At 33.6% G+C, this 14,328-nt stretch overlaps 1 protein-coding gene across 1 annotated transcript in view; it reads right to left on the reverse strand.

Annotated features, from left to right (window-relative positions):
• The window catches only part of USH2A (usherin), a 1,025,480-nt gene that overhangs the window by 46,981 nt on the left and 964,171 nt on the right, over positions 1–14,328 (reverse strand). Inside the window, exon 63 of the mRNA XM_074264677.1 lies at positions 8,481–8,802. Within this exon, the coding sequence (XP_074120778.1) occupies positions 8,481–8,802 (322 nt within the window). The remainder of the gene's footprint in view (positions 1–8,480; positions 8,803–14,328) is intronic.

Raw genomic sequence — 14,328 nt, forward strand, 5'->3', positions numbered from 1 at the left:
AAACAGGAAGAAGTCTCAACTATCTTCTTAAATACTATAACTGGGTCCTTGAAGTCAATTTACTTCCAAAATACAATTTGATATGCTTTAATGCTTGAATTTTATTCCCACTCTCAAAATGGACTAAATATTGTGATTGCTTCCAGCCAGGCCAGAAGAAAGGATCTATTTATTCAGAATTTAATGAAAACATGTTGTTAGTCTGTGCCAGGCCCAGTACTTAATTCCAATCCTACTTAAACCTTCAGATTTGGTTAGTGGTTTGTCAATAATCACAGACAAGCCAAAGTCTTATAAACCAATTCTACCAATAAAATGAGATATAAAACATTCTGAGATGTGGGAGGGCCTATATATAGATAAATGCACTTTCTGTAGTGCACCAATATTTGATAATCTACTCAGTGAGACTGCTGTGGGTGACAGGACAGAAAAGATAAAACAACAATACAATCAGTATAAAGTTGCAATTATGTGCAGAATACTGTATTAGACAAAGGTAGGGCAAGCTGTGGAGAGTACTATGCTACACAATGGTGTATGTGTGTGCACGTGAGGCTGTGTGTTTTGTGTGTGTGTGTGTGTGTGTGTGTGTGTGTGTGTGTGTGTGTGTGTGTGTGTGTGCGTAGTGGGGAGAGGTTGTAGTCTTTTAAAATAGGAGAGAGACACAGGATTTCTCTTTATATTCCCTGGAGGAATAATGGCTCTTTGGTTTCTAACAAGTATATTAGGATATGCATAGGGCAGGAATTCTTAAGCATGTTAGTTTTTTGCATATTGGGAACTCTGTTGCTCCATTTAACTTTCTATTTCCTTTGCTTAGAAATCCATTGATACAGTTGGAAGCTCTTTCTATATTATTGCTTTGAAAAAAGGTTCTTTATTACTTCATATTTTTTTTCCTTCCATGCTCATAGCCTTAAGCTTCTTGAAGGCACAAATTATAATTTAAAACTTATTAAAAAAAAAATCTTGTCTATTGCCCCTGCCTCTCCCAAATTCACTGGTTAGTGCATGTTTAAGTATTTTGCACAAAGCACAAAGAAGGTTGGAGACTTTGCCTACCTGCACAGAATATAATCCTTATAAACACTTCAGTATCTAGATGGCTCAGTGGATAGAGTGCTGAGCCTGAGGTCAGGGAGACTTGAATACAAATTTGATCTCTGCCACATGATAGCTGTAGGACCCTGGACAAGTCACTTAAACTGTTCACCTTAATCCACTGAAGAAAGAAACAGCAAACTACTCCACAATCTTTCCAAGAAAGTCACCTAGAGAGTATTGCTGTGCTATGGTATATAGTATCACAGTCAGACACGATTAAACAATAATAGCAACAAAATTGAACTTTCTGCAGAAAGGAAAAACAATCCTTCCCTCCTCTCCCTTCAGTTCTTTCATTCAAAAATAGGTCTGTGATCTCAAAGGTATAGCCATTCCCCACAGTAATACAGATGACAAACTATCCATGTCTACCCATCCTATGAGATACTTGTTACATCTCTTATAAATCTTTCACAGTGGGTCAACCCATTCCTTGTGGATCACTTGAACACGATTAGAAAATCTGAGATTCAGCTGGCTAGACAAGCCAATGATGATTAAATAGTAACATGTCAGTGTTTTGGACTTTGGTTCATCCCAAATTACAGAATTGTTGTGCTCAGCCAACATGAACCTTGAAACCTGGAGCCATTTTCAAAGATCTGTGAATTGCTGGGGACCCAGAGTTTCCACTTTATTTGCATTCAGCTAGGGGAAATTTCATTGCATTTAGCGTTTTATGTCCCACAAACAAGTCTCCAACACAGAGACAGCAGAATCAATATCAGGCTTAAGTGAAATATAAATCTGGGTTTCATCAGCATAAGAGTGAAAGCCAGTCCCTCTTCTTATGAATAACTTGTCTCAAAGGCAACATAAAATTGCTAACAATAGAGGCTTAGGAATAAAGTCTTCAGGGATGTCATGGGGAACAAAAAAATAAAAAAGAAAGAAAGAACACACATACACACATACACACATAATCTCTTGTTGGAAGCAAATGCCTATTGGCAAAACATGATCCAGACTCTTGCCTGGCAGCAGAATACAGTTTTCAGCTCAATTCACAGCACTGTCCTGATGGCCTTCTGTCTGAGTAGCAGCTCTTAAGTCTAGTAGAATTAGAATAGATACACAACTCCAGTCAGACGCCATCAATAAATCATTTTAAAAGCTGACCCAAGTGGTCTCAGAGCTTAGTAGAAAATCTAGCCAAACAAAAGCCTAAACATTAGCCAACAATCCTCCATGAGATTACCACCCACTTAAATGCTGGTACAATTCTGAAGAGAAAAGGCTATGAAGAGGTTTTCTTTAAAGCCGAAGGAAGGCAAAAAAGGCTTTAGAAAAATGGCACTTGACAATGTCAGACACTCTATCCACTGTACCCCCTAACTGTCCCCAAGTAATATTCTATACTTCCCAAACCTATTGTCCTCATGGCTTTCAAGTGGATTGCAGTCAATTCAGCAAAGTGCTCAGGAATTCAGAACAACGTTCTTCTTAGAGAAAATCCCTACATATTTAAAAAATAAACAGAAACAAAATCTTATACCAGATTTTCTTTCTGATAGTTTTCCATTTAGGCCTTAGTCCCACTCTATTATCTAACTACTTACATTATGGATTTCTTCTCTAAAATACTGTTTCCTAATGATCAACTTCACTATCCCTCCCTCCCAGTTTTTAACATTTTGTCTTCCCCCATTTAGACTTTCTTTTTTCATATTTGTATCTCCATCCCTTAGAATAGTGCTTGCTTGGCACACAGTAGGCATTTAATTAATGTTTCTTGACTATTATAATAAAATGTAAGCTCCTTGAAGACAAGGACTATTATGTTTTCCTCTGTATTTTCTACTCTAGCATCTAGGTTCAGTGCTTTGTACATAGCATGCATTTAATAAATGCTTTTGAATTAAATAATAATTTTTTAAAATGTCCTCTGTCCCTTCCAGTTCTAGGGTAGTTTTACCCTATAAAAAGTATCATTCTCCCCATCCTCCCCAATTTAAGCAGTGAAAATAGATGCAAAATTTTTTTTTTTTTTTTTAAGTGAGCCATTGGATTCTTTCCTCTGAGTCCATTTCTCCTAAGTCACATAGTCATGATTGTACCAGAAGTTTTTCTGCCTTTCCGAGTCCCAGAATGTGAGTGGGAGCTGATCTAGAAATCTGCCAGAGTTAGAAGCTGTATTACATCACTAATTGCATGATTCAGGAAAAGAGAGAACTATGAAATGCACTGGAATATCTTCAGTGAGTCACTGTGTTCTAAGAAGCAAATGGACATAAAGAACATACAATTATTGGGAGGGACTGTCTAAAGTTAGCTCATTTCCTATTTTTAAAGAGTGGAGCTTCATTGGGGCATAGTTATATACTCAGGTCCTTTTCTTAAATGTTGGAAAGACTATTGCTTACTAAGTTATTAAGTGATAATTTCAGAAGTTCTTATAGAATATTTAGAAGGGAAACATAGTAAAAGAAATAGAAGTGAGAAGAAAATGAATTGAGATTTGTTCAAAATTTTAACCATTTTGAACTCTATATTCTGAAGTGTCAGTATATCCAAAAGAAAACTTACTCAGAATAGATATATTTTACTTTATCCATTAATTGAAATGTTGATTGTAAATAATTTTTTTTTTTGTTAACTGAAACATTCCATAAGTACATTATGACAACTATTTCATGTCTTTGTAGGAAAACCATTTACAAAGAATTTTTGAGGACCATGAATAATGATTCCCTAATTTTCAGGGTTTTACTTCTTTAGTCTGAATTGCCATATATCATTTTGATTTTCTTAAATTGGAGCACATCTAAATTGATAATCTATTGTTTAGAGACATCCATGAGCTTTTGCTGTTCTACTTTTTTTGTCAGTCTGGAATTATGAAGATTGGGGCTTTGTTATAAACAAGTCAGAACAAGTATTACATGTTCTTCTCAAACAACTAAAACCAATTTGGTCTTTAGGGCTTGACGCTTAAGGCAATCATCTGAACGATTCAGACCAGGTTTTTTTTTTTTTTTTTTTTTTTTTTGCCTGAATTTAAGATTTTTTTTTTTTCTAAATTCAAGTACCTGGATCCCCTGAATTAGGATCTATGAATTCAAATTAAGATTCCTTGCCCTAGAAGGACCAAAAATATGTTCTTATATATGTCTAATAAACTGTATCATAAGGCCCTAAATTTATTAGAACTGGAGTAAAGAGATTTCAAATCTATTTCTTGAAACCTATATACATATTATAATGTTTGTTTTCCTTTTTAAAAATAATTTGTAATAGGGGTGATATATCTTTGAAAAAAAGAAATAAGGATTTAGATAACATGATACTTAAATACTTAAAAATAGCTGGAGCTTCATGTCTTTAGGGAGTTCCTTCCAAAGATTCTGATGGCAATCAAAGTCCCACCCAATCTGTTCTTTACCTTCTCATGATTTTGGAGGTTTTACCAGTAGAACAAATAGGTTGTCTAAGTGTTTTTTGCTAGTTGACATCTCACTATTGTGTTGTGAAGAATACCTTGAGTTTTTGAATGCTATGAATGTGAATTCTAAGTTCTGACTGTTATCATGCTTGAAAGACTTCTAATATAGCCCTGGCAATAGAATGAGTTTCTTTCTCAAGATCAGCCAGCTAAATACAGAGAGGCTCATCACTAGTAGACTGACTAGTTGGTGATGACTGTTTTACCCTAAGCAACCCAGATTAATGATAACTGTGTTAAACACCTAATATAAGCTTGATATCACCACTCTAGGATTGAATCAGACAGATTCTCCTATTATATGAGTTACTTCCTTCATTATTCCCTAGCCACATATGAAAACTACATATACTATTTTTAGACAATTATAATATTTATTTTCTGCCATGAGCAAAAAGGCATTCCCTGTTCTCAAGAAGCTTTATCTTGGAGGAACAATAGCACTTTGGGATCAAACTCAATTATTTAACAAGCTTTTAAAATATCTGCATTCAGATATTTGCTGATAATTAAAAGGAATGGCAAGGTCATGCTTATCTCTATCAAAAAGACTGGTCAACAGGAGATTTGTGAAGTGAGATAAAGTTTGTAAGATCATGAATATTCAGTGAAAAATAATTTGAATAATCATGATTATAAAAAATATATCCTGAGTTTCTATTCACATATTCTTTTCCAATAGACCAGATAATTTCTTCATTTCTCATCAGCTTCTCTGTCTAGTTTCCATTCTATGAATAGGGCAAATTCAACACCTGGAATTTCATTGTCATGGAGATTGATTCAACTTTGATACTCAACACTTCCTCAGCAGCATTAGTTGTCAAAGAGCAAAAAACTTTTCCCAAAGTTTCCATTTATTAAAGGCTTATTTCTGTATTTGGAAAAATAAAATATCTTTAAAAAGATTGTCTTAAAATGACATTTAGGGCAAAATTGGGTGGTACTAGTGGATAGAATGCTTGACTTGGAGTCAGGAAGACCTGAGTTCATATGTACAATAAACTAGAGAGGGAAATGGCAAACCATTTTAGTATCTTTGCTAAGAAAACTAAACTCCAGGTGGAGTCAGACAACATCAAACAACAAATGACATTTACATTTTAATAGTTAGTATAATGGCTTAAGTAAAATAAATGTGTGAACAAAGGAATTTCAGGTTTGATGATAAAATCAATGAATTTCTTTAGTGGGGAGGAGGGAACTAGGAGTGATTTTGCTAGGTCTGAAATTCATATATGGAAGAGACTGCCTACTTTACATATAAAGTACTTTCTCCCCTCCTCTGTCCCTCCCAACATTCTATGATGCTAAGTCACTAATGAAAAATTTAGCACTTTTCATCTCCTGTTCACTTCCTGGAAATAATAAATGAAAAGATAACTCCATAAATAAAAATGGTTTCTTTGGGTTATCAACATTCTAGATATCTTTAGGATTTAGGAGATACTGATGTGGATTGTCAGATTAAAGTTCCCTATTACCTTAATTCTGTGAGATAGACTGTAACTTGGGACCTAAATAAGAAATCCCTCTCAAGTAAGTGATGAATATTATCATCACAATGTTCTATTTTAGTATAAAGAAAATAAAGTATTGCAGTGAATTGCTTCTGCAATGTAAGTTAGTGAATGTACATGTGAAATGAAATGAATATTTGAGAAAATGATATGGTAGAGTTGACTGGGACAAAGCCACATAGCATAAGTCATGTTATGAAAAATCTTTATCCTAAATAAAGAGTTGGGCCTTTGGAAATAATAGTTCATATATTTATTTCAGCTTTCCACTAATCCTTCACTAGAAAGATTTGATTTTAAGAGAATAACATCATTAAAGTGTGGGTAAGATAAAAGTAGAATGAGGGAAGCAATATGAAACTAGAGTTGAATGGATTATTTATACAAAAGACAGTTATAATCTGAAATCTTTTTATTAAGTCATTAATCAAACCATATGTATAACAATACATATAGTTTGGTTAATGACAATAAAAAGATATATTATATATATATTAATATATATTATATTAATTAAAAGATATATTAATATATAATACTAAGATATATTAATAAAAAGATATATTCTTTATATTAACTGTTCCTCAAAAAACTTTCAGATATAAAAGGATAGAAAAAATTAATCAGATTTTAGCTGATATAAGGACTTTTTTTACATGATGCCAGTGAGACCAGAGCCATTGATTTAATATATGAAAAAGTTTGTTCTATTTTAGATCAAGCATTTCACTCTGGCCCTATCAAGTTCCCTCAACAGTGTATACTTGTTCACTATGGGGAAACAAATGAAAGATAATGGATGGATTTTTACAAAATTATCACTATAACAGTACCACAAACTTTTAAAATTAGAAAGGATCTCAGAATTCATTCAGCACAGTCTAGTGCTGAACATGAATCCTCTCTATATTATCCCTGGAGGCCAGTTATCCAGTCTGGGCTTGAAGATCTCTAGTGATGAGGAGGAACTCATTACTTCCCAAAGAAGTTCATTTTTGGACAGTTTTGCTGGGAAGTTTTTTTTTACTTAAACCAAGAATAAATCTGCTTCTCTGCAATATTCACAAATTGCTCTCAGTTTGGTCTTCCCACCCAAAGAAAACAAACATAATCCCTTTTTCAAAAGAATGTTTCAGTTTTTTTTTTAATGCCCTTATGTTCCTCAGGCTAAAACTCCCTGGTCCTTCAAGTGATCCAGGTATGCCATCATTCTGAGACCTTTCATCATTCTGGTTACCTTTTCTTTTCTGAATGAAATCTAGCTTGTCAAATAATTTTTCACTGCTAGTTAATTATACTACTAGTTAAATACAAGAATATAAAAATTATCACATTTGCTCAGACCAATGGTCCATTGTGTTCATCAGTCTATTTCTAATAGTAAAAGTAACAGCCATTTTGTGGTTATGCATGGCTTGTTATATGAATCTCAACGGTTAGAGATAGACCAGTAAAATCTTTAGACAACTATATCCTGTTAAGTCGTTATTATTCATGAATTTATCTATATCCTTCTTGGTATATTTTATTGACAGTCTGTGGCACCTGTGATGGTACCTCGAAATGAAAGTGAATGAACATGTATTAAAATCCCACTATGTGCAAATCACCATGATTGTGGTTAGTGATGCACAAAAATGAAAAATGAAAAAAGTCCCTATTCTCTTCTTTTAAGCACCCTGGGGTACCCTGAGTTTCAGGGATTTAGTAAATGAGCTGATGTTCACTTTTAATACCCCTTGCAGTAGAATAAACTTTGAATACAATTCTCTTCCTTTTAGACACATATATGATTATGTATGTATACATATATGTATATATATGTATGTGCACAAAAATATATACACACACATACACGTATACTTTAAAAGAAGTATCTTTACATCCTTAACCTTAATTATTTTACAAATGGATTTAATTAACTAACTCCATTTTGTCTTTCTTAAGGGTATGGTTTGAGATTGCATGCAATGTTCTGGAGGATGGATCCTCTGTGATTTTGTGTTGATATTTTAACATATATTTGGTAATTCATAAGGTATTTTAATCAGAAAATTGACAAGTGTGAGTTTTCAACTAAGTCAAAAATCATGTAATCAATGATTCTTGATCCATCACTAGTCAATAAGTAGAAAGAAAAAAAAATGGTGAAATCTTTTCATGAGGAACAAATATCCTTAGATTAAATCTTTTCGGCACAATTAATGATTATGTTCAAGTGATGAGAAAGGTAAGAGTATAAGTACATGTGATCTTTGTTTTTTCACCTGCCCTATGCATAAACATATGAATTATCTTAATATCCTAAACTTATACAAAGTCATTGAGAAATACAAATAGGTTTTATAAGGAGACATTGTGTAATAGGCATTGAATTCACTTCTGAATTGGAGACAAGTTAAATTTCTTACCTGATACTCATATTCTGTAAAAGGAAAGAGTTCAGAATCTATAAATGAGGTTAAGGTTCCATTGTATATTAGTATTGGGCTTGATTTTCCAGGCAATGCTGTTATTTGTCTTCTATATAATTCATAATATAGAATTTTCCCATTTGGCTGAAGTGGCCCGGTCCACTGAAGAGAAACTTTGGGCTGGAATCCTCTTGAACTCATTTGCACCTCTAAGAGTGGTGGAGGTTGCATCAGTGGTGAAGTTTCAAATGTCTGTATAGCTGTCCAGTCACTTGTAGCACATCCCAGCAATGTGCAACCTTGAATTCTTATCTCATACCTTTGGGAACATAAATCAACACTCAATGAACAACAGCAGAATTACATGGAAAGAATTAAAATTAAAATATTTATTCTTCTCTAATTATTTTCATCTTTTCTGTGAACCAAGAAGTGACTTTTTTTTTAAAGAAATGCTTATGAAATATTTCTTCCTACTGATTTGTAAGATAGATTTTCACCTATTGAAGTTAAATTAGGTACAAATGGATGAACTAGATGACTTCTCAAATTTTAGTCTAGTCCAAAGATTATTGGACCCTATAGGACAGACTTTTACAATGAATGCCATAAGAAACTAATAAAGCCTGAGTTCTTTTGGTATATGACAATTTCTAAATCTCTAGGCTCAAATTTCTATGAGTAAAGTTAAATCATTCACCAGGAATATGTTCAGGTCATGAAGGAACATTATAGAGCTAAGGTTTCAGTGTTAATAAATCTCCCCACCTAATACTGAACATCTTAAACCAAGCTCTCTTATACTCATACTAAGACCTTTGGGGACAAAGTTGACTGAGTCACATATTAGATTATCAGTTATGAAGACACCTTATTGCTTTCTAGTTAAATTCAACCAATCAATTATTTTTTGTCTTTTAGTTGTTTTCCTGTCACTTGGAATGGATTATTGGTACATGGAGGACTTCCCTCTCTCTTTCTCCTCCCCCGCCCCATCTGAGAATTTTGGTTTTGTTGGTATTATATCCTTAGCTTCATGGCTGAGTGTTTTTTTAATTTCTGATGCTTTACCTATTTTATTATCACTCCATCTACTGCTTTCTTTTCATTCTCTTTTTCATCTTTTAAAATCTTTTTGGCCTTTTTCCTGATTTTTTCTTTCTTTCTCTTTCTTTTTTTCTTTGCTGGACAACTTTTGGTTGCATATTCTCTAATTCTTTTCTTACCACTGCACTTCTTTCTCCCTAAAAGTCACTTATTCTAGTATGGTGGAAAGATGGTTGGAAATGGATTTGGAAAAGGCCTATGTTTGAATCTCAAAATTCTTCTAATATTTATTAGTTTTATGATCATAGGGAAAGCATTTAATTTTTGTGAACCCAATTTCCTCATCTGTAAAATGAAGATAATATTGTCTGAAGCATGAGGGAAAAAGAGATAATTAATTTCACTGAAGAAATTGAGACTCTGTGGGTGGGGATGGTGGGGATGGGGAAGATGGGGGCGAAGTAATTTGTTCAATGTCAAACAAAAGTAAATGGCCAAAATAGAATTTGAGCTGAGGTTCTTTGACTCTAGATGTAGAATTCATTCTAATAAAATTTTCTACTGAAGCAGTATGTTTGCTGTAAGGATCATATGAGATAATATGTTTTGAGAAATTTAAAATACATAACTGAACTACATAAATGATAACAATTATTATTATCATTTTCCTTCTGCTGCTTGCCTGGTTTCAAGATCAAGTTTCCCTCCCAGCATAAGCTCATCACTTCTAAAGTCATCATCATGCTGCTCAATGAAGTCTGTTTCTTCTTCTTTACTTATCTCATCTTTAATTTTTTTTAAATCTTGGAGGACTTTATTTTCCAAGGTATTGATTGACACCACCTCCAGCAGTTTTCTCGCCCCTCTGATTAGAAGGCTGGGGGTTCTAGGCTCCTCCCAATCATTTCCTTTATAGAGGCTGAACTGGCTATACACTGGTGTTCTTCCCTGTTCCTTCTCCATCTCCTTTCCTGATTTCTTTTCTAAGTTGCCTAACCATTTAGATTGTAGGCTCTTTGAAGGCAGGGGCTGTCTTTTCTGTAATTGTGTCCCCAATAGTTAGTACAGTGCCTGGGATATAGAATTGTCTAATACATGTTTATTGGACTGGAATTAATAATAATGTTGAGAGTTAGCATTTATCCAGTGTTTTTATGTTTGTAAAGGATTTTCTTCTCATGAATTACTTCCCTTAACTTTTTCCTTTTCATCCTTTTTATTTATTTATTTTTCTTCTGCCTCTTCATATAATTTCCTTTTTTTCCCCTCTCTTCTTCCTGACCCACCTCTTTCATCTGTCCTCTTATCCAACCTAATCTATTTTGTTTTGCTTGCTTTCCTTCAAGACTCAGCTCAAATCCTGCATACTGTAAATAAGCAAATGGGTGTCCTAAAATTTCTGAATAGTTTTGATGGCAGAAAAATGAACACAACATGAATCCCTTGGTCAACTGGGAATATTATCTACAATCATAATACAGTTGATTTACTTATCTTTATTAATGAGGCTAATGATTAGCATTAAAAAAAAAAAATGTGAGATGCATTTTTCCTTTGGTGGAGAAAGTTCCTGGTAAGAGAAATTGTCTATTAATACAAATCTATAGCTGCCTTGCAACTTAGAGACTTGCCTAGGACACAAAATGTTCAGGATGTGCTAAGATTTACACTATCAGTATGAGCCAGATATGGAAATCAAATTTCCAGTTTTCCTGAGTCTAATAGCAGTTCTCAGTTCCATGACTCCCAGCTGACTCTCATGAGATTCTTAATTTTTTTCCAACAAATTTGCCTTCCAACTCTATTGCCTCATTTTGCAACTAAGATGAAACTTTTGAATCTCCTGAATCTGAAGCAGACAAAAGCTAAACCACAAAGCACTGGGAACATCTTTGGAAGATACCTGCAGAAGTTCTAATTACTGTTTAATATTTAATAGAGTTCTAAATAACTGTCACAAGTAGGTGCGAAAGACCATGAATGTTTCATTGAAACAGCGCCATACATCAGAGATAATTACTGGAGGTATCTAATCTACACATCACTAAATTATGATAATAGCTGAATTTTACTTGAGATGGTTAGAAATCAACACAATTTCAAGCTTTAATATTTTTTAAAGTTGTTCTGTTCATTTTACTAAATTTTAAGCATAAAATTCTATTTAAAACTTCTCTCTGGGGATGTAGATTATTTAAATTGTGGGGAGGGTAATATTAAACTCTTATTTATGGCATAAGAATAGGGACTAGAGCTTCTACACTTAGCACAAAGAGTTGGATTACATAGAGAGAGGTTCCAGTAAACCACTCTAGTGATGTAATCCTTTTATATATAACTACTATATGAAATAATGAATGTGATGAATATTAGAAAATCATGGAAAAGATCTTTATGAACTGACACAGTATAACATAGAGACAAGACAATATACACGACTACAACAATGTATGGAGAAAGGCACACACACACACACACACACACACACACACTCCAGCGAATATTGCAGAATTATAAAAAAAAACAAGCATGACTTTATCCTTATCCCTTTATAGAGATGGTAAAATCACAAAATCATTGGAAATAATTTTCAGACTTTTTCAATGTTTTGATCAGACATGACAATTCTTCTTATCTTTATCTTTAACATGTTATTTTTCTTAGAGAAAAGGGATGATTCTGGGGGAAGCTGCAGTGATATATACATATATAGCATCACTAAACACTTGCTTGAATAAAGGGACAAAAAAGAAGTCATGAGATTGATCCTTAATGTTTAATATGTATATGTCTCAGAACAAATTATGCTTAGGGTAGAGTAAAGAATACTGTGATTTGTCAAGGGAGCTTCATTCTCCCAGGGAGGGAGCTAAAATCTTCAAATTTTTACATGAGACATAGCTAGGAAAGATAAATATCAGCAATCTCTACAGACTTCTACAGAGGAATCCTGGTGGTGGCCTGTTAAATATTTAACAACTGGCTTTCCAAATTAAAAAAAAAAAAGTACACATGACACTTTCCAACTTGAATTGCAAGAAATAACATTTTCTCCTTATTTTATTAAATATAGACAATAAACAAAACAATAAATCAATACATGATTTGTAGCATTGGTTGATTTCCAAAGTGTAAATACACTGAAAATTTAAAAATCATATCTCATGGGCTATCTTAAACTGACTCCAGTCACCCAAGAAATAAAATAAGATGGAAATAATGCATGAATACAAATTCTGCATTTAAGTTAAAAATGCCTACATAAAGACAAGATGAGAGATATATGGCTAAAAATAGTTTGTATCACAAGGAATTGGGAATTGTAATGGTCTGAGCTGCTGGTAATAAGAAAATCAAAAGTACCAGTATGATCTTAGGTGACTATAACAAAAGCATTGTCAAAAGTAGACACACACATGATTTCTAGGAGACTCACAATTCTATTGAATTCTGCCTTGTTTGGAACAAATCAGAAACATACTTGATTTTAGGCATCACGTAGAGGGACAAGAATGGAGGGGTGGGGTGGGTGTGCAAGGCATTGACAAATTAGACACCATCTAGAAGAAGTAAACTGTGAGGGTGTGAGGCCCTGAAGGCATTCTACACAAAGATTAATTGTAGGAGTTGGGGCAGTTAAAGCAGTCTGAAATAAGGAAATAATACTTTAAGAAGTATATAAAGGGATTAAACTTAGTTTGCTTGCTTCCAGAGGCCAGAACTAGGAACAAAGGGTATATATTTCAGAGAAGCAGATTTCAGGTTAATGTAGAAAAAAAAAAAAATTCCAAATAATTAGAGTATACTAAAAGGCGATTGGGTTACTAACAGCAAATTGTTCATCTCTGATTTTTTTCAAATTAAGATGGAATCTCTGCTTCTAGGATGCAGTAGAATAGGTGGTCTCTGAGATTTTTTATTACTCTGAGATGCCATGATAGCAAGCAATCCATTAGAGGTTAAACTTGTGCAGTTCTTCAAATCTATTTTCATATTCACTATGTTTGCAAGAAAAATCAGATGAAAAGAAAAAAAAAATGAGAAAGAGAAAAACACACATACAAACAATACTACCACCAAAAATAGGAGAAAATACTAAGCTTTGATCCACATTCAGTCTCCAAAGTTCTCTCTCTGAATGTGGATGACTCTTTTCTTCACAAGGTTATTGGAACTGCTTTAAATCACCTCATTGAAAATAGCCAAGTACATAAAAGTTGATCATCTTGTTACTATATTACAATTGTTACTGTGTACAGTAAGGCCTCTCCAGGCCTTTCTGAAAGCAGCCTACTAATTGTTTCTTATTGAATAATAATATTCCATAATATTCATATACCATAATTTATTCAGCCATTCCCCAATTTATGGGCATCTACTCATTTTCCACTTCTTTTCTACCACAAAAAGAGCTGCAACAAACATTTTTGCACATGTAGGTGCTTTTCCCTCCTTTATGATTTTCCTGGAATTCAGACCCACTGCTGTGTAAAAGGGTTTGATAGCCCTTTGGGATAGTTCCAAATTGTTCTCCAGAATGGTTGCATCATGTCACAACTCCACCAACAATGTATTAGTGTCCCAGTTTTCTCACATCCTCTCTAACATTAATCATTATCTTTTTCTGTTATCCTAGCCAGTATGATAGGTGTGAAGTGGCACTTCAGAGTTGTCTTAATTTGCATTTCTCCTATCTTTAGTGATTTAGAACTTTTTTTTTCTTTATATGCCTAGCATGGCTTTAATTTCTTCTTTGGAAGACTATCTGTTCATATCCTTTGATTATTTATCAATTGGG

The sequence above is a fragment of the Sminthopsis crassicaudata genome, chromosome 4 (genome assembly GCF_048593235.1).
Source record: "Sminthopsis crassicaudata isolate SCR6 chromosome 4, ASM4859323v1, whole genome shotgun sequence".
In the NCBI taxonomy this organism is placed as follows: domain Eukaryota; kingdom Metazoa; phylum Chordata; class Mammalia; order Dasyuromorphia; family Dasyuridae; genus Sminthopsis; species Sminthopsis crassicaudata.